Genomic DNA, 20499 nt, shown 5'->3' on the forward strand with positions numbered 1-20499 from the left:
AATCATCAATGAAAATGACAAAATACTGAAATCCTAAAGTAAACGCGGTCCGACACAGACCCCAAACATCAGTGTGGACAAGTGTAAAAGGAGACTTTGCCCGATTATTCAAACACTTTGGGAACAAGACACGAGTATATTTCCCAAGCTGACACGACTCACACGCAAAAGACGACAAAGTGGAAAAACGAGGGACCATCTTTTGGAACTTGGAGAGACTAGGATGACCCAGACGACTGTGAATGAGAAGAGGAGCGTCGGTGGAAATGCAAGTTGCAGGAGATGAAGGTGATGTGAGGTGATAGAGGCCTTGAGACTCACACCCTATGCCAATCGTCTTCCCCGTACTCCGGTCCTGCAAGATCACAGATTTATCAGAAAAAGTGATAGAACAGTTAAGAGTGCGAGTTATTTTGCTGATGGAAATAAGATTAAAAGGACACTCAGGGGCATAAAGGACAGAATGGAGAGGTAGGGAAGGGAGAGGATGAGCCAAACCAATACCTTTAGCCATAGTTTGGGAACTATTAGCTAAAGTAACAGTAGGTAAGGCAGAGGTAGTAGTAATAGAGGAGAAAAAGTGTTTATTACCAGAGATATGATCAAATGCTCCAGAATCTAGAATCCATGGGCCAAGAGAAGGAGACTGAGTAAAGCAGACAAAGACATTATCGGTCTGGGCAACATAAGCTGATGTGGCTGCCTGATGTTGGAGATATGCATCATAATCACTACTAGTAAGGGTGATACTTTGAGATGTGGAGCTCGCAACGGAGTCAGGTCGAGATAGCAGAGGATCAGATGACTGAGCAATGTGGGCAGTGCAAGGAGGCCATCCATGTAACTGATAGCAACGATCTCGAGTGTGACCAAGCTTATTACAATAGGTGCACTGAGGACGTTGTCCTCGACCCCGATTGCCACTACGTCCTCCTTGAGAGTTAGTCTGAGAGGCTAACACAGATGAATCCGAAGGACCATCAGTCGACAAGGTCTAAGTAGAGGAGAGGCGTAAGAGACGAGCGAACACATCATCCATTGATGGTACTGATGGACTAGCAAGAATCTGATCTCGGACAGACTCAAGATCTGGACGGAGGCCAATGAGGGTTAACACCATAAAGAACTTGTCAGTCTGTATATGTTGAGCTTCAGCACCATTAGTGAAGGGCATCAAAGTTAAGAACTCCTCCTTAAGAGACGCAATCCGGCCAATATAAGTAGACAGATCCATGTCCTGTTGTCTCACATGAACAATATCATAAACCACCTTATAAAATCGTTGAATATCATTCGTGTATAATCTTTTAGTCTGAGTCCAAAATTTAAAGCAGGTTTTGTAGGCACGAAGATGATGTAAAATTTTGGGATCAACATATTGCCATAATACGCTACATAATTGTGCATCGATTTTCTTCCATTGCACTTTGTCAACATCAGGTATAGCATCCTCAGGTGTAACAAGATGATCCTCATAACCTTGTCCCATAAACCAGAGTTCCACGGACGCTGATCAGGAGAGATAATTCTCACTACCAATCAATTTTTCTGATGTGATAGTAGGAGATCCAGAGATGACGGATGTAAAAATAGGATTTTTAGTCGCCATATCCACTTCACCTGAGATTGAATCACGTTTGGATCGAAGAGAGCCCTAAAGGGAGGTCGGATCACAGTTGTGGAAGAAGAACCTGGTATGTCGGGACCCAAACAAAGGAGAAAAGTGACTAGAGATGAAGAAGAGGCCTTCCCAAGGCACACACAGGTCTCGGCCAAGGAAGGGAGCTGCCATCGGAGGCTGAAAGAAGACCCACGAAGGCTGAAATGCCAAAAAAAAATGGAGAAACAAGGTTTGGAGAGAACTGACGGTGGCTTAGAAGTGCAAGACGGCGCCGGACAAGCCTGCTGGTAGAAGGTTGGCACCAAAAAGTGGGCCACGAGCCGGCGCGTGGGATTCAGGCCGCCGGAGAAAAAACGATGTATGGGAGGCGCGTGGATCGGTTATTTTTTTTTTTTTTTGTTTGGCTCCGGTGCTTTGAGAAAAGTTGCAGATCTTCTCTTTGCGCTCCTGATGATGTGGTCGGTGTCGGAAAATATAGCCGGAAAAAAAAAAAAAAAAAAGTCACCGAAAAAGTCTCCGGAAAATATCGCCGGAAAAATGTTGACAGTGATGAGGGTTTTCTAACCACGATATGGCTGACCAAAAAGCTTTGGGAGATGGAAAAGGTGACCGGAATGAAACAAAGTCACTAGACGGATTCTCGAAATTAATTACACGAGTAAACCAGAAAGAATAAAGTTTTCTCCCTTGGCTTTGATACCATGTTGAAAGAGAGAGAGAGAGAGAAAACCTTAATTCTCATTCATATGATTAACTTCTTACAATAGAGAAATATATATACAAGGCTAGGTTGAACTAACTACCATATATGTGACCTATATTAAGAAAGGAAAGAAAGATTGTACGCTATAAATACATTATATTCAACAAAAAGAATAGAGAGACAAATGAACACAAGGACATAGCCCACAACCTTCAATTCTCTCTTGAACCACTTGTCTAACATCTTAAAAAACTCATCCTACCATCTTCATGTGACACACCTTGGAATTACTTCCAAACACGATCTTGGCCTCTACTTGATATTCACATAAGAAGATAGTTGTGTTTTACCCTAAAATATAAAAAATATGAGAGTAAAGATGGAATCTGCACTGAAGTAACCAATTTTGAAAGAAATTTTCTCACTCGAAAGAGATTTTTTAACTCAAAACCCATAAAATTTCCCTAAAACCAAACACCCCTTAATGTGGCAAACTTGAAGCTCAAGTTGGCAACCTAGCTTTCACAATTGTGAATCCCTAATTTGAAAAAGAGCTTAAATAGTAGAGATTCAATATTCATCCAACATCTTAGATTGGTTTGGAAAAATGCAATTTTTTTAAAGTTGCGATTGATTAAACAACATTGAAAAATCTAGCTAATGGATGAATCATTGCCTTTAGTGTGATTGATCAACAATCGAGCCAATTGGTTTAAAACACAAAATTCGACATTCCTTAAGTTTCAACTCTTATTTTCCACAGAAGTATAAAAATTCAAAACTTAGGTGATCAAAGTTTGAAACCATCCATCTCCTCAAGCCCACTTACCATCCATCCCCTCAGAAATCCCATGCCTTTTGGTAAAAGTAAAATTGTTAATTACATGAAGTGGTGAGTAAGAAGTTCTCTAAAAGAGGAGATTACAAGAACTTGAAGCTTCTATTGCTAAGATTTGTTGGTTTGGATAGAAATAGAAGGTTGTGCTCAAGAATAGGGCATGGATTGATAATTAGATTGGCTTGATCTAGTCTAGTCCAACTTGATATGGAATTGAATCTGACATGGGAACAAGTAAGGATGAGATTCTACTAGTTCTGACGAATAGGGATGGATCCCACCTCAGATTTGGTCTAGAAATAGGAGTCCTTGTGTGACAAGGGTAGGGTTGGGATAAAGGTGACCCATTCTAACCAATCCTAGACTCTTCCTATTTGCATTTCTAAGCATTTCAATATTGTTTAGGGGTTTTGGTTTAGTAGCCAGAGCTAGAGGATCTCTAAAATAGAATTGTCACACCTTAAGGTCTAAGATCATGGTTTAGCATAGTATCTAAAATAGAACTTGAAATGTGAGTTAAAGAAAAGGTTATAGCAATTGCGGTTAAATTTTCTTATGTAGAAGCCTTTTAAAAATAGCTCTTTTAGTCGGCAAAACTTCAAGTCTACTTTATATATCGATTTGCTATCCCAAATTCTCAAATTGAGATAATGGCAGATTTTGTTGTTGTTGTTGTTTTTTTTTTTTTTCTTTTTTTCTTTTTAATCAGAAATAAAATATATATTGATAATGATAAAGTTACAAGAGAAGGATAAGAGGTCCTTCCCTCAAAATACGGATCTTGATCAAATTAAGAATAGATATACAAAAACTATAAACAAAGGCGTCCACCAATTGTCTCAAACTTTTGAATCACAAACCAAAAGCCAGTTGAGTTGAATAACATTAAGTGGAACTCCTCTAAAAGCGATAGTACAAGAGACCCAAAGAGAGGAGTAGAACCGAAAGCCATATTTTGTTCTTTTCATGTTAGTAAAACTAAAAATAATTTTTCAGAATTTTTATCATTATTAACCTTGCTCATGCAAGCTATTTTCACAATTTTTTTGGAAAAATTCTCACTTTACAACTAAGACTAGAAAATCAATTTTTGATTTACTTAGAATTTGTTCTTATAAATATTTTATAACAAATGGAAGACGGAACTGAAACTTGCTCTCATGAATTCTCTAGATTCTCTCTAAATTTGAGGTTCTCCATTGGATGATGTTCCTATGTGGGATCATTGCCCATCTTCCCTATTCCTTGGCATCTCTTACACTATTTCACTCTTCCTCAAACTCAGACGTTTCACTCCTCTACATGGTTGGCCTCCTTAATTAAGAATTCAACATGAATAGTTAGGGAAGGAATTTTATAATAATACCTCTAGTTTTGATGGAATCTGTGCATTTATCCCATATGTTTCATATGTTCTCTTTCAGATTTTGCTTAGGCCCTCCAGAATCTATCATCTTTAGTTTTTTATTGGAAGTAATTCTCTGAAACATACTTTTAGTCCTGTTTAAAATTTCTATCCTTTAAAGCAAATTTTGGATAAGTTGCAAAAGAATCTTTAAAATTTAAGATATAAAGAAAAATATGTCCATTTCTTGAAAGAGAAACATCAATTGCTATTAGCTTCTATGAAAGTACTTTTTTTTTTACAGATATTTCAGTTATGTTAATTTTGAATGTCATACTGATTTAGTCTTCTAATCTCATTAACTTTTCTGCATTCCATTTATTCCCATTGTCTGGAATCTGATATTCATTTTGTTTCTTCTCACAGTGATCTTTCTTATAATAATTTTACTTGGCCGGTTGATTGCCAAGAAATTCAGTAAGTAGATTTATTCATAAGCGTAGCATTCAATATAGTTACTGTTTAACTTCCCTGACATGATTTTTCATCATGTGAATTAGAAATATAAATCGCTACCAAAGCTCATCTCAGAAGTACAACTTGTAAGACTCTTTTCTTCTCTTTAAGATTTGTCGTAAGTTTACCAGTGAACAGTAATGTTAATTGTTTGGTTTCCAACTCAAGTGAGGCAAATTTTGAGCTTGAACTAATGTATGGATGTTGCAAGTCAATGCTTGCTCTCTATCAACTATATTTTCCATAGTCAAGATCATCCTACTCTAGTGGCATGGCTTGATAACATCAAATCCATATTGTGTAGTTTGTCTACTTACAATGCTAACATATTCATCCTTATGTTTAATAGAAGTGGACTTCTTCCATGCTCAACTAGATCCAGATGCACAAAACGTAAGTATGGACTTGGGATAAAAAGTGAATAACTATTCCATACAAATAATGAATTGCACTGAAATTCCTTTTCTGATCCATCGGTTTATTTTGCAATATGCATTTGTTGTGTGTGCGCGCGTGTGTGTGTGAGAGAGAGAGAGAGATGTCAATTTCTGTATGTTTGACCTTAGTGTATCATGGTGGGATAAAAAGTGTTGAGGGAACCAGTTTCCTATATCTGGATTGTTTTTTTAAAAAGAATATTTTACCTTAAAACAGCTTGTCTAGAAACATCTTAAAATAGTTTGCACTTTCATTTCCATTCCTTGTTTTATAAAAATTGACATATTTTAGAAAAATTAAAAAGTTCAATTTCCAGATTCCTGTGGGAGTTCAGAAATATATTTCTTAAAATAAAATCAAAATTGCCCTTAGCTTTTATTTATTTATTTTTGTGTAGTTTACATATGCACTTTCAATCTGGCCAAACCTAGGTAGTTGGAATTTGGCACTAGGATAATAATAATGATAATTATTGTATTAGTATTTTTTGTTGATATTAACATCATACTTCTATATGTGGCAGCTAGAGATTCATTGCATATAAACTGCGGTGGAGCTAATGAAATTATTAAAAATAACTTTGGGAGCATCAAGTATGAAGGAGATATAGATGGTGGAGGAAGTGCATCAAGAAATTTTATCAGTACAAATTGGGGATTTAGCAGCACAGGAGACTTCATGGATGATGATAGTGATGATGGAGAAAAATATATTGAATCAAATTCCTCTGTCCTCTCAATGAATCACTCAGTGTTGTACATGACAGCACGTAAAGCTCCCCTTTCCCTCACCTATTTTGGATTTTGTCTGAAAAATGGAGATTACAATGTACGCCTCCACTTTGCGGAGATAGAATTTAAAGATGAGGAAGCATATAGCAAGCTTGGAAGACGCATATTTAATATCTATATTCAGGTAGCCAGTTACTATATCATAAGAACATATTTATCTATTTTAAGGAGAATTATTGATTGGGACATTTTACTTCAGGGCAAGTTGGTGTGGGAGGATTTCAATATCATGGAGGAAGCAAATGGAATTGGTAAAGAAGTCATTAAACAAAGTAATGTGACTGTGACGAACAATACCCTAGAGATCCGCTTGTATTGGGCTGGGAAAGGGACAACATGTATCCCTAAGAGAGGAAGATATGGTCCTCTAATATCTGCTATTTCTATATGTCCCAGTAAGTTAAATATTCATGAGCCTCTCCTTTCAAAATTAGTACAATTGCTGCAGCTGATAATTGTGTGTTCTTTTTTTATGTTTAATTTTCCTTAGTCTTGCTGTTTGGAATTTATACTGGAAATATAGTTTGTAGCTAGGTTTTCATGTAACAAATTAGCTAAAAAATGCTAATGCAAAATCAAGTAAAGGAATGATAGTTTTTACCATCAAAGTTGAAACATTAGAAACTGATAAAAACAACACTTATAAGTAGTTTTCTATAACCAAATAAAAGTGGGCTACCTAGGGCTCTGGTTTTTAAGGTAATGAGGGTTATATCTGCTGTGGTTCTTTGAGGTATTTTATGGGTTAATACCAACAGGAAAAGCTTGCTGATATTTATGAATGGAAATGGAACTCATTTCAGTGCTAAGCTAGTGTCATTATTTCATGGTTAGGATTTATGATCAACAGGTATAGTTTTGGAATAGTATTGTCATTAGGGTTGGGGCAGGAGTTTGTTGATTCTATAACTGCACAGGCATTAACAAAGAAAGTGAAATTAAGAAGAGTGAAGAATAGATAGATAAACCTAAGAGGCTCACTAAGGCTTCGTATCAATGCAAAGGTTACTGAATAACACTTACAAAATTAGAAACTTCCAAGAAATTTCTTCCAAATGAAAACTTCCTAACCAAGTATAAAACTTCTGTAGGCCTAGTTTCCAATTCCTATTGAAATTTTAAAACTTCTGCTAGAACAAGGTTTCACTTCTGCTAGAACAAGGGAACCTAAACTAAATCCAAAAATGGGAATTGACAAATGCCATAATCAAATACCAATTTCGAGCAAAAATGGACCTAGTTTCCCCCTTTTCATTTTATTTTGTTGAAAATAAGTTTCAAGGGGTTGATCCCCATCAAAATAAATGAATAAATTAATAAATGGTTATGATTACTATTAGAATCTTTGCATTACTCCATTTCAAGCCCTTGATCATTTGGGTGCATGCTACTATCATACTAGGAATCTAGGCAATGGAAGTTGTTTTTAAGAAAAACTTTATCCATGATTTGGATGTTTCCATATCAATTTTAGTTGGTGAAGAGAGTGGTATGAATCTTGAATACCTTGCAATCTTTTGCTTGATGACTCCCTCTTGGATCCTAGCATGTGAGGATCATGGAATCCTTTCTATGGGGATGAAGGTTAGGGTCTTTCTGTAAGACTAAATGACAACTTCTTTTTATGCCTTAAACCCTTAAAGGCTTGCCTATAGGCTTAAATGTCTTGAACCCATTTTGTGCTTGGGTCGCTTAATCTAACCCACTGGGTCTTGATTAATTAATTAACCTTATTAGACTTCGATTAATTAATTAGCCCAGTAAAAAAAATCATTTAGAAGCTTTTGTACAACCTTGCATATTACCAAAATGTCCTTATGCATACATATGAATAAAAAACCCAATTATCACTCAAATAATGTGCCACTAAGGAATATGAGTTTGAGTAAGAACCACTGAGACCCATAGGAAACTATTGGCTCCTTAATAATCAATTTTGAAGTTGAATCAACATTCCATTATAGAGAGTCAACTGCACTTCAATATCCTATGATATTAGATTGAGACAAGAAACTTGAGTTCATGACCTACTAACAATTGCATGTAAGCTCCTCATAAACCAGTGTTCGTAATCTAACAAGGTGAATGTTATCAATCTCTCAGGAGTACCTCTACCATCTTTAAGTCTTAGATCTTATTATGTGATCAATTAACATATTCTAGTTTTCTAAGAGCATCTATCAAATTCCATTTAAGGTATGGTCATAGATCTCATGATTACGTGTCCTTAGAATCAACTAAGAAAACACACTGTTTCAAATCCATGAGATATCACGGTGCCCATTTTGAAAATACCTATTGTCACTTGTTTTAATCAATAGTGACTTGATCCATAGACAATGATGAAAATTTTAAGAAATATTGGAGATATTTCTCCAAAGTTTTGGGTATCAATTGTCAACGATAAGATATTTCCAATTTGCTGATTTTTGCTAACTTTTCCCAATATTTCGGAATTTTTCATTGGTGTTTTGGGATTTCCCCCCAATTTTTCGGGTTTTTTCGATAAATCTCAATTTTTTTGTTGGTCAGCTAGTGGTCAAACTCCATTTTTTTTTTAAAACATTGTTGGGACTCGAGCCCCTAAACCTCATGTTTAGCAAAAATAGCCTTTACCACTTCGACTGCTATACCTTTCACAAAAATATTTGCTAACATTATATATATACCAAATTTTTTTCTCTAATGAAAATTCTAAAACTGAATATACTTTTTAATACATTCCTACAAAATAAAAAATATTAAAATATAATTTTAATTATAAATTAATTTTAATTATCTTAAATTCAAGGATTTCACTGATTATTAAAATATAAAAACCATTATCGTAGTTTTTTTAATGAGTCTTTCTTTATTTCTTTTATGTCTTAATTAACTATAAGATAAATATAAATTTGAGAATAAAATCATAATTAGTTTTAAAAATCATACATATATTACTGTTTCTTTTATATATTTGAATACATTCAAATTAGATAGATATATGTTTTTTGTTAAAATTTCTATCAATATTTCTCAATGTATCCCGATATATCCATGATATCCAACTACCGATATATTTATAAAAATTTATATTTTTGTCCTTTTCCATAGAGACTATATGATCACCTTAGTGTCTCACCCGTAGATCAAAGCCATTGAAGACTTTAATACTAACTCAATATTCTTTTAAGGTTGAAAACTCATACGATATAGTAGTTGGTTAAAATCATGACTACTTGATAGCCCATTTCATAACTCACCGTAGATTTTGTTCAATGTGTAACCATGCAAACTAGTGCACTCACCATGGGAAACCCATTTTGATGACTAAGACATGTCATCCTTACAATTTGGAGGTAGTGCGTTACAACCTTTGATAAATTACCTAAATATATGAGCCAGTCATGAATGAATCATTAACTTGCAAGGAACCCGTGATTTAACTCTTTTGTGCAACTCATAATGCACTCAAGTCATGTATAATGCAAGTGATGCGGGATTGAATGTTTAATATATATAATGCATAAATAGGATAGTGAAAGGAGAACTAGAATCATAATATAAATATTAATGAAATCCATTTTTTATTACGTCATATCATGTTTTTTAAGGCTCCATCCTAACAATTACATGCAAGGAACATAGATGAAATTATTTTTAGAAATTTATTTCTTTGTTTTAATGTTAATTTCTGAGAGTTGAATATTTTTCATCTTGAGAGCCAAAGTTATTAGAGCCAATTAAAGTTGTTATCTAATCTGGGTTCCGTAAAGTTCTTCTTTTACTTGATTTCGTTGGAAGAAAGTAACTAAATGATATGAGAGTGTAAAATTAAGAAAGAGTACATTGTGTCTTCCAGCAATAAGGTTGCAATACCATTTTTAGGAAGTTAAATTGCTATCTGATTAGTAAAAATCAAGTTCCTTCCTCAAATTTTAACCCTTGATTTAGACGGATAAAAAGGAAAACCATCAAAGACATTCAAATGTCAAACCATGCTGATGTAAGGGATATGTTGTATTAGAATACCAATTTTCTGTATAAATTTAAGTTAGCGAATGAGCCAACAATGCATGTCAAATGAACAATGTTCCAGAAAATAAAGAATCTCAATTGTACATGTTTAGCTACCAACTCTCCTAATACCTTAAGCATGCACTAAAAAAATAAAAAATTGTTCTAAACTACCTGTTAAGCTATCAACTTTCCTAAAAGCTTGGGAATATAACTCCATAGTTGTTCACATGGAGAGACAAATTATCAGTTATTAATTGCAAACAAATAGATAGGGAAATAAATAATAAAAAAAACTTTAACTCGAGACCCTTAATTAACTATAACTATGATGCTATGTTATCTTACTGATTTTCCTAAAAGCTTGAGCTGTTTGAATATGAATCCACAATGTATAACAAGCTAACAATACTTGTTCTCATCTTTTTCCTCTCTCATCATCTTTTTACATCATTGCCACTGTCTTCATCTTTCCCTGAGTCTAGACCTTGGTTTCCATAGGATTGTTTTGTTTGCAATCCTTTCTTTCCTTGTCTAAGAAGGAATCTCAAGTCATATTTATCTATCCTAAGTTAATTCAGAACTCCAAAGTTTCACCTGAAGTCAAACCCTTTGCATGGTTGATGGGTAATGGGAAGGTTAACACCCATGATTTGCTTCAGATCAGGAGGCTTTTAAAAGCCCTCAGTGTGGCGCCTTGTGTTCTCTCTGGAGGCAGAGCATATCACCTTTTCCTTCATTGTTGTGGTGCTTTGGATCATGACACAGCTTGTCCATGTTGGCCGGTATTTCCTTTGCTGATAATGATGATTATTTCCTTTGCGGGCCTTGGAAAAAAATTTTCAGGGTCAGAGTGTTGTGCAAGGGTGGTATGATTGCTATCTTAATGGTGATTTGGTTGGAAAGAAATGTCAAGATATCTGAGGAGAAGCATAAATCTTCAGAATGCTTATGGGAATCAGTTCGCATCCACATTTCTCTGTAGGTATCAGTCCCAAACCCATGGTAGTTGGGAAGTGGTGATGCTTCCAGATATATGATGACGGCTTGGCTATATTCTTCTTTAGACCAGCTGGTTCCAGGTTATCTATAGAGGCAGAGATCCTAGACTTGCTTGAAAGTTTGGTTGAGTTGAAAATGTTTAGCCGGAACAACTTTGACATTGAAGTGGACTTTTCCTTATTGTCCTCTTGGGTTTCTCAAGGGAAGAAGGGTCCTTGGAGATTGGATGTGTGGCTCCATAAAATTGTAGACTTCTTGAGGGATTTGGTTGTTCCTTCTCCTGAATCCTAGATTGGCCAACCAAGCAGCAGATCATTTGGTTCTGCATGATGCCTTTTTGCCACAGGATTTTGTTTGGAGTTTGGAGTTTCATGCTTTCCTGAGATGTATCTTCTCTAGGGGTTCCTTGTTGGGGTTTGTTAGGAAATTAATCTAGCAAATCTTCTATATAAAGAAGATATATTCTGTATATAACAGTTTCCCTTTTGTATTCCTAGATTGTAGTTAGATTGATTGGTGATAGCTTAATTATAGGAGAGACTAACGTGTAACCAAAGTTTACTTGTTGTATAAATACATCAATTGACATCAATTGACATCAATGAAATTCAATTCAGCCAATTCTTCTTCTTTTCATGGTATTAGAGCAGGGACTAAAATCCTGACTCTATTGTAGCCGCACTCTACCTTCTCGTGCAGCAATCTCTCATCCTTTGGCCACCATGGTTGATGAAAGGAATCCTACCTCTTCTGAAACATCAAAACCAAACTCATCAAAGACAGAAAAACAAGTCGATTCCTCTGTCCCTCCATTAGATGCATCAAAGTCTGATATCTCAAATTCTTATTTCACTCATCACTCAGATCATCCAGGTTTGGTTTTGATTTCCAAACCTCTGAATGGAGATAACTACTCAGCTTGGCGCAGAGCCATGACCTTGGCTTTAAATGCCAAGAACAAATTAGGTTTTGTCAATGGCACCATCAAGGCGCATTCGGAAGAAACTCATCCTGATGACTATGCAACTTGGTCACGTTGCAATGATATGATGCATTCCTAGATCGTCAACACTCTCAATCCTGAAATTTCAGACTCTGTAATCTATTATGCAACCGCTTATGAGGTTTGGGAAGATCTTCGTGAGCGATTCTCTCAAAGCAATGCACCTGGCATATTTGAGATCCAGCGAGAAATTGCCTACCATCGACAAGAGCAACTTTCTATCTCGGTTTACTACACAAAACTCAAGAGCTTGTGGAATGAACTGGCCTCATACAATGATGTGTCAAGCGGAGCACAGCAGGATCAACAAAGGTTGATGCAATTTCTAATGGGGTTGAAGGAATCCTACAATGCAATTCGTGGGCAAATACTTCTCCTTAATCCTCTTCCCTCTGTCCTTCAAGCATATTCCTTTGTGTGCCAAGAAGAAAAACAGAGGTTTCTTAGTGTGACACACACAACTGTAGAGTCTAACTCCAGCGCTGCCATGGCCGTAAGGAGCAATCAAATGAAGAACAACTTTGCTGGAAACGCAAGGTCAGATCGTTCAGAAATCTTCTACAGCGGTTCACAAGATTCACGACGGTTTGATCAAGACAAATGTCGTTCAGGATCTTCCAGAGGGTGACCTTAGTGCACCTATTGTGGGGAAATGGGACACTTTGTCGAGAAGTGTTATCAGCTGCACGGATATCCTCCAGGGCACCCAAAGGTAAGAACAGGTTCCAATTTTAACTGCCACAAGAATACTTCTATGGCTAATCAAGTTTCTGATGGTGCAAACAAAGATGATGGGAAGTTGGTGTTGACTGGAATCTCAGAAGCACAACTTCAACAACTCCTGAATGACAAAGATGGAGGTATAAGTTCTTAGGCTAATGCAACTATAGCAAAACCAGGTTTGTTTAAAATTTCTTCACACCGCTGGATCATCGACAGCGACGCAACAGACCATATCTCTTCATCTCCAAAGTTGTTCTTGCGTAAAGATAAAAATATTTCATTGCCTCCAATATTGTTACCTAGTGGAGAAAAGGCTAACATTGTCGCCAAATGGTCCTTGTCGCTAAACTCTGTTTATTATCTGCGTGATGTATTATGTGTACCGACATTCAAAGTCGATTTAATGTCAATTAGTCATCTAACAAGAGGCTTGAATTGTTCAGTAACATTTTTCCCTCATTGGTGTGTTTTGTAGGATTTGGCTATGAGGAGGATGATTGGTTTGGGTAAGCAGCGTGAGGGATTGTATTACCTAGCGGCGTTAACGACAAAGAAAACCCGAGACCAATTCTCATTCATCACCAAACCGTCAACCAACCTGCAACCTCACCACTTCATCTACCGATCTCTAGCATAGTCGTTTAGGGCATGTTTCCCATTCTCGTCTGAGTTTCATTGCTAAGAACTTTTTAAAATTTTCAATTCAGTCTAATAATGATTGCCTTATTTGTCCTTTGGCAAAACAACATCGTTTACCTTTTGGTACTAGTGAAATTTCATCCGAAAAACCATTTGATCTTATTCATTGCGACATTTGGGGTCGTTATAAACATTCTTCACTTTCTGGTGCACATTATTTCCTTACTATTGTTGATGATTACATGCGCTTCACTTGGATTTTTCTAATGAAACACAAAGATGAAGCACAACCTCTTATAAAACGTTTCTTTAGTTATGTTTCCACTCAATTTGCATCTTATATCAAAAATTTTCGAAGTGACAATGGTGGAGAATTCCTTTCACTCCAATCCTTTTTCAAAGATAATGGTGTTCTTTTCCAGCACTCTTGTGTTTACATGCCCCAACAAAATGGGGTGGTGGAACGCAAACGCCACCACATTTTACAAGTTGCACAAGCCTTGAAATTTCAAGCTCAACTCCCTACTCAATTTTGGGGAGAATGTGCACTCACTGCTGTCCATATCATCAACCGTTTACTTTCACCCGTTCTTTTCTTCAAAACACCATTCGAACACCTTTACTTGAAACCACCTACTTACTCTCACCTCTGTGTGTTTGGTTGTCTCGCTTATGCTGCCAATGTCCATGTCTCTTACAAATTCGATCACTGTGCCATTGTCTGTATCTTCATTGGTTATCCCATTGGACAAAAAGCATACAAATTGTTCAATCTCTCCACCAGAAAAATATTCACCAGCAGGGAAGTACGTTTTCACGAAAATCACTTTCCTTATGCTTCCTTCGAGTCTGTCCTTCCTATTTCTAATTTGGGCTACTCTTCAGGCTCAATTCCTGCTCCAATTCATGACCCAACTCCCTCTCACGTGACTAATCCTTCTCGCCTTATCCCTCCTCCCACCACAGACTCTGCTCCCTCTTCTTCTGTCGCACCCAATTTAGACACACTCCATTCCGTCGCACCCATCTCTTCATCCACAATTTCTGATCTCCTCTCCCTCCATGATGAGCAGCCCACTGCAAATCCAACTTCAACTCTCCTCAAAATATACACTCGGCGCCCCAAGAATGCTCCTTCACCTCTATTGGAAATCCTAATGCCTCTTTCTCCTTCCCCGTTTGTCGAGACACTCTTGCCAACTACATCATCTCTTCCTTCATCACCGTCCTTGCTTCTATCTTCATCCAATCCCTCCGACCCATCCCTAGCTTCCCTGGCCCGCCACAACCAGCCCCAACTGAGACCCTTCGTCACTCCGACCGCTCCCATAATCCACCGGCGAAACTACAGGATTATGTATGCTCTCACATCATGCACGCTTGCTCCGACCAATCTCATTCCTTGCTTCTAGGTCCGACTAAAGGTACACGTTATCCTTTGGCCAATTATGTTTCGTATCACCACTACAAGCCTGCACATTGCTCTTTTATTGCCCAGATCAGTCAAGTCATAGAACCTAGAAATTATTCTGAAGCCGTTGTTTATCTTGAATGGCAGGAGGCGATGTGGTCCAAATTGCAGGCTCTCCAGGCCAATGGTACTTGGACTCTCACATCTCTTCCGGCAGGGAAGACGTCGATAGGTTGTCGGTGGGTCTATAAGATTAAACACTGTTCCGATGGATCAATTGAGAGATACAAAACACGATTAGTTGCTAAGGGATTTACACAACTGGAGGGTGTTGATTATCAGGATACCTTCTCTCCCACTACCAAAATCATCACAGTTCGTTGTCTCCTTGCCTTGGCTGCTGCTCGAAGGTGGTCACTTCACCAATTAGATGTTGATAACGCCTTCCTTCATAGCGATCTTCATGAAGAGATTTACATGTCACCGTCGCTAGGGCTTCGGAGATAAGGGAAGGAAAACTTGGTGTGTCGATTACATAAGTCACCGTATGGCTTGAAGCAAGCATCTCGACAGTGGTTCTCAAAATTTTCGGAAACCATTTGAGCTGCAGGGTATGTTCAATCTCGAGCTGACTACTCTTTATTCACCAGAATACAAGGCAAGTCCTTCATTGCCCTCTTGATATATATGTTGATGATATTTTGATTACTGGAAATGATTCTGTGAGTATTGCTGCAATTAAGAAATTCCTGCATAGTCAATTTCGTCTTAAGGATCTTGGTGATCTGAAGTATTTCCTTGGCATTGAAGTATCTTCTTTTAAGAATGGGATTTTTATTTCCCAACGTAAGTATGCTTTAGAAATCATTAAGGATGCAGGATTGTTAGGTGTTGCACCTATTGATACTCCTATGGAGCGAGGTTTGAAATTGTCTGATAAAAGTGATTTACTCGAGGATCTGGGTCATTATAGGAGGTTGGTTGGTAGATTGATATATCTTACTGTCTCAAGGTCGGATATTACATATTCTGTGCATGTATTAAGCCGGTTTATGCATCAGCCTCGTAAGCTTCATATGGAGGCAACACTTAGTGTTGTGCGCTATCTCAAGAATGCACTTGGGCAAGGATTGTTCTTCTCCTCAAACAGTGATTTTAGGTTGCGAGCCTATTGTGATTCAGATTGGGCAGGATGTCCAATCACTAGAAGGTCAACCATAGGTTATTGTGTCTTCCTTGGCCCCTCATTAGTCTCATGGAGATCTAAACGTCAGAAAACAGTGTCCCTTTCTTCAACTGAAGCAGAATATCGTGCTATGACAGGTGCTTGTTGTGAGTTAACTTGGCTGAGATACCTTCTCAGAGATTTGGGAGTATTGCATCGAGAGCCTGCATTGTTATACTGTGACAAGAAAGCTGCATTGCATATTGCAGCAAACCCAGTCTTTCATGAGCGGACCAGACACATTGAAATGGATTGTCATTACATTCGAGATAAGATTCAAGATGGATCCGTTACTACAAGGTTCGTGAACTCTGCACATCAATTGGCAGATGTCTTGACTAAAGCTTTGGGAAAAGAAGTCTTTACTCCTATGATTTGCAAGTTGGGAGTACAGGATATCCACTCTCCAACTTGAGGGGGAGTGTTAGGAAATTAATCTAGCAAATCTTCTATATAAAGAAGATATATTTTGTATATAATAGTTTCCCTTTTGTATTCTTAGATTGTAGTTAGATTGGTTGGTGATAGCTTAATTATAGGAGAGACTATCGTGTAACCAAAGTTTACTTGCTGTATAAATACATCAATTGACATCAATGAAATTCAATTAAGCCAATTCTTCTTCTTTTCAGGGTTTCTTTAGATACTGTCTCTTTGGCTTTTAGTTTTCTTTCTTGCATGTTTCTTGTTGGGCGCTCTGAAGGATAGGTCATCCTTCCTTGTATTGGCTGATTTTTTGTTTGTTTATTTTGATAAGAAACAACAATTTCATTCCATTGAAATATTAAGTACCAAGAAGGATGAGACTTCCTTCCAAGAAGTACACAATCCTTTATACAAGGATAAAAGAGGCTGGTTAGTGTACACTAGTTCAAAAGATCATATCTAACTATAATTTACATAGTATAAAATCTCCTACAAAAGAAATCATACATCTAGCTCCATGTTTTGCTAAGTCATTGTTGGATGTTTGCCTAACTGAGGAGCCTAAGAGAAAGAACATCCTAACTCTGAAGAAATGTCAATAATTTGGCGCAACCGCCCGTCAAACTTCCATGGGCCTCTTTCTTTCCTAGTTGCCCATGATATGACACTAGTGGCATCTCCTTCTACTAGAAAATTGCAGAAACCCAAAGCTTTGGCTTGTGCCAACCCTTCCAAAAGGGCTAGAATTTCTTCCTCAATGGCCAAACCCCGACCTGCAGGTTTAGAGAATGCCTTTAACACTGCTACAATGATCTTTAATCAACCCTTCCAATCAAGCAGAATGAGGCTGAAAGGAATACCTGCAAAAGTTTCACTACTAGAAGCCCTTAGTGAAGAAGAGAAATAAAACAAGTCCCAAACTGCTTCTAGAGTCATCCACCTATCCTAAAAAATCCTTGCATTCCTTTTCCAGCAATTGCTCCAAATCAAAGCAAGGTTGGCAATGCGCCAAAGAGTCCTGCTTGATGGAAGTCCCCCAAAACATCTTAACAATGTAATCAGCATTTCCTCCCCTTTTTTGGGTGGAACCCAATCAATTCCTGCCAGTCAAAGCAATCTACACCATATTGGCTGATTCATTTATTAATGAATTATTTTGTTTTTAACAAAAGAAAGAAAAAAAAAGAAGGGAATTTCATCTTTCATTGCCTTGTTTAAGTGGGATGTCCTCTCTATAAGCTGTAATACTTGTCCAGATCAGTAAGGTGACATTCATAAATCATTTTGAATTTTTAACCTAATCTAATGAATATGGATTTGTTTATTTCTTCTTCTGGGTTAACTCACATTTACATTTTCATCTGATAGCTGTGGTTGTTTGGTTTGTCGTTTTCAGGTTCAAGATCTCATTGTGGAGGTGAGAATTAGGGGAACTGATTCATAGTGCATGGTTTTTATTTGGCATTAGTATTAACTTTTTTGATTCTTTGACCTTATTTTGGATATATAATGTTATCCATTCTCAGAACTTGGAAAGGGGAGCAAAAAAGTCACAATTGTTGGAGTTGCCACTTCTGTATCATGCCTTATTCTCTTCGTACTAGGTGTTCTTTGTTGGAAGTACTATTTTGGGGGCAAAAACATGATGGAAAAAGGTGTGGGGTAAATTATTTGCATGATTGCATGTTGATTTTATTTGCACACATATGTTGCTCTATCATATCTTTACACCATTTGTATGGATGCTAGATACCCCCTTAATTCTAACTGTGTCATTGGCAGAACTTAGAGGGCTAGATCTGCAAACCGGTTCCTTCACTTTGAGACAAATAAAAGCTGCAACCAACAACTTCGATTATGCGAACAAGATTGGAGAAGGGGGTTTTGGATCCGTATACAAGGTATTCTGCCTAACAGTGCTGCACTGAATTCCTCAACTGTTCAATAGAACAAAAAAAAAAAAGTGTCATCATTCAGAACTAGAAGCATTTGTGAGAATACTTTCTGCCTTGTTTATTGCATAGGAATACATGAATATATGCACAATAAGTGTCTACAAATAGCCTAGAAAATAATGCCTATAATTATGTTATCAAAGATGCTATCAAGGATAAATAAGTGAAGAATGCTAGCAAAGGAAAGGATATTAGGAAATCCTGTATACAACCGTACAGTTGCTACAACTCATATGAGCTGGAAGAATCTTCATAAATCTGCCAGCCCTAGAAGAATCTTCGGAAAGCTGCCACAAGCTGACAGATTTTTCAATAAAAAGGATATCTTAATTGATTGCTAGACTTCGCATTTGGTAATGCATGTTCAATTGATGTATTTCTATCTAGCCAACTGTTATTTTGATTATCAAATTTGAGTGCAGGGTCAACTATCAGATGGCACTGTTATTGCTGTGAAGCAGCTCTCTTCTAAATCAAGGCAAGGGAACCGTGAATTTGTGAATGAGATAGGCATCATTTCATGTTTGCATCACCCCAATCTCGTAAAGCTTTATGGGTGTTGTATTGAAGGAAATCAATTGCTGCTTGTCTATGAGTACATGGAAAATAATTCTCTTGCACGTGCTCTTTTTGGTAAAAATGGTGGCCTTTGCTTCTTGGCTAGAAACAGTGTTTTTGTATTTTAACTAACATAAAGTTTCTGAATTTCTAAATTTCTTTTATGAATTAATGAATGTGCAGAAAGAAGTGTTTTGAAATTGGATTGGGCTACGAGGTACAAGATATGTGTTGGGATAGCCAAGGGTCTCACATTTCTCCATGAAGAATCAAGAATCATGATAGTTCATAGGGACATCAAAGCTACAAATGTACTCCTTGATGAGAATCTAAATGCTAAAATATCAGATTTTGGATTAGCTAAGCTCAATGAAGGGGAGAACACCCACATTAGCACCCGAATTGCTGGAACCATGTGAGTTATTATCTCTAGAGCTTCCCATGATTGTGCCAAATGATTTCAAGGTACTAATTTAAAACACTACTTTGTTTCAGTGGATATATGGCTCCAGAGTACGCACTATGGGGTTATCTGACAGACAAAGCGGATGTTTACAGCTTTGGGGTGGTCACACTAGAAATTGTTAGTGGGAAGAACAACTCAAATTACACGCCAGACACCACATGCACTTGCCTTCTTGATTGGGTAATTTAGATGAGAACATCAGGGTTCGAGTCTTTCATCAGAATCTTGATTGTCACTTTACATTTTTGCATTGATTTTCGGTGCAGGCTTTTGTTTTGAAACAAAAGGGAAGCTTGATGGAATTGGTAGATCCAAACTTGGGAACTGAATTTAATAAGAAAGAGGCAGAAACAATGATTAAAGTAGCTCTCCTATGTACCAATGCATCTTCTAAACTTAGGCCTACCATGTCAGCAGTGCTAAGAATGCTTGAAGGACAAGATATTATTCCAGAAGTGATCTCAGATCCTAGCATCTATGGCAAAGATATGAGAATTAGTCCCCTCAGAGACCACTATCAACACATGGAAATGCAGAGTTCTAGTGGAAGCCTGGCCCCAAATTTTTCATTAGATGGAGCACAGGTTGGTTCATCCTCTTCTGCTTAATTTTGATTCCAATCATTTTGGTGAGACTTCTTTGGTATTCCATTTGAGTTCTTGAGTTCTCCATTCAATTAATTTGATGTTGGGAGTTTCATTTGATTGAACATACTGAACTATTGGCTCAACACTTAGATCACGTCAAGTGGGAACTCCTCCTGTAGCCCCATATTTATGTATAGTACTGAAGAAACCACTGCATGAGTGTATAAATATGAATCAAACTTGTTTAGCCTAGCAA

At 37.2% G+C, this 20499-nt stretch overlaps 1 protein-coding gene across 1 annotated transcript in view; it reads left to right on the forward strand.

Moving 5' to 3' along the window:
• The window catches only part of LOC100266879 (probable LRR receptor-like serine/threonine-protein kinase At1g29720), a 33586-nt gene extending 13087 nt beyond the window's left edge, over positions 1-20499 (forward strand). The window contains exons 14-25 of the mRNA XM_010657286.3: positions 4934-4984; positions 5068-5109; positions 5373-5416; positions 5985-6376; positions 6452-6647; positions 18074-18094; positions 18204-18332; positions 18460-18578; positions 19055-19265; positions 19374-19605; positions 19686-19836; positions 19923-20499. Coding sequence (XP_010655588.1) covers positions 4934-4984; positions 5068-5109; positions 5373-5416; positions 5985-6376; positions 6452-6647; positions 18074-18094; positions 18204-18332; positions 18460-18578; positions 19055-19265; positions 19374-19605; positions 19686-19836; positions 19923-20264 — 1930 coding nt within the window. The 3' untranslated portion in view covers positions 20265-20499. The remainder of the gene's footprint in view (positions 1-4933; positions 4985-5067; positions 5110-5372; positions 5417-5984; positions 6377-6451; positions 6648-18073; positions 18095-18203; positions 18333-18459; positions 18579-19054; positions 19266-19373; positions 19606-19685; positions 19837-19922) is intronic.

The sequence above is a fragment of the Vitis vinifera genome, chromosome 10, assembly GCF_030704535.1.
Source record: "Vitis vinifera cultivar Pinot Noir 40024 chromosome 10, ASM3070453v1".
Classification (NCBI taxonomy): Eukaryota; Viridiplantae; Streptophyta; class Magnoliopsida; order Vitales; family Vitaceae; genus Vitis; species Vitis vinifera.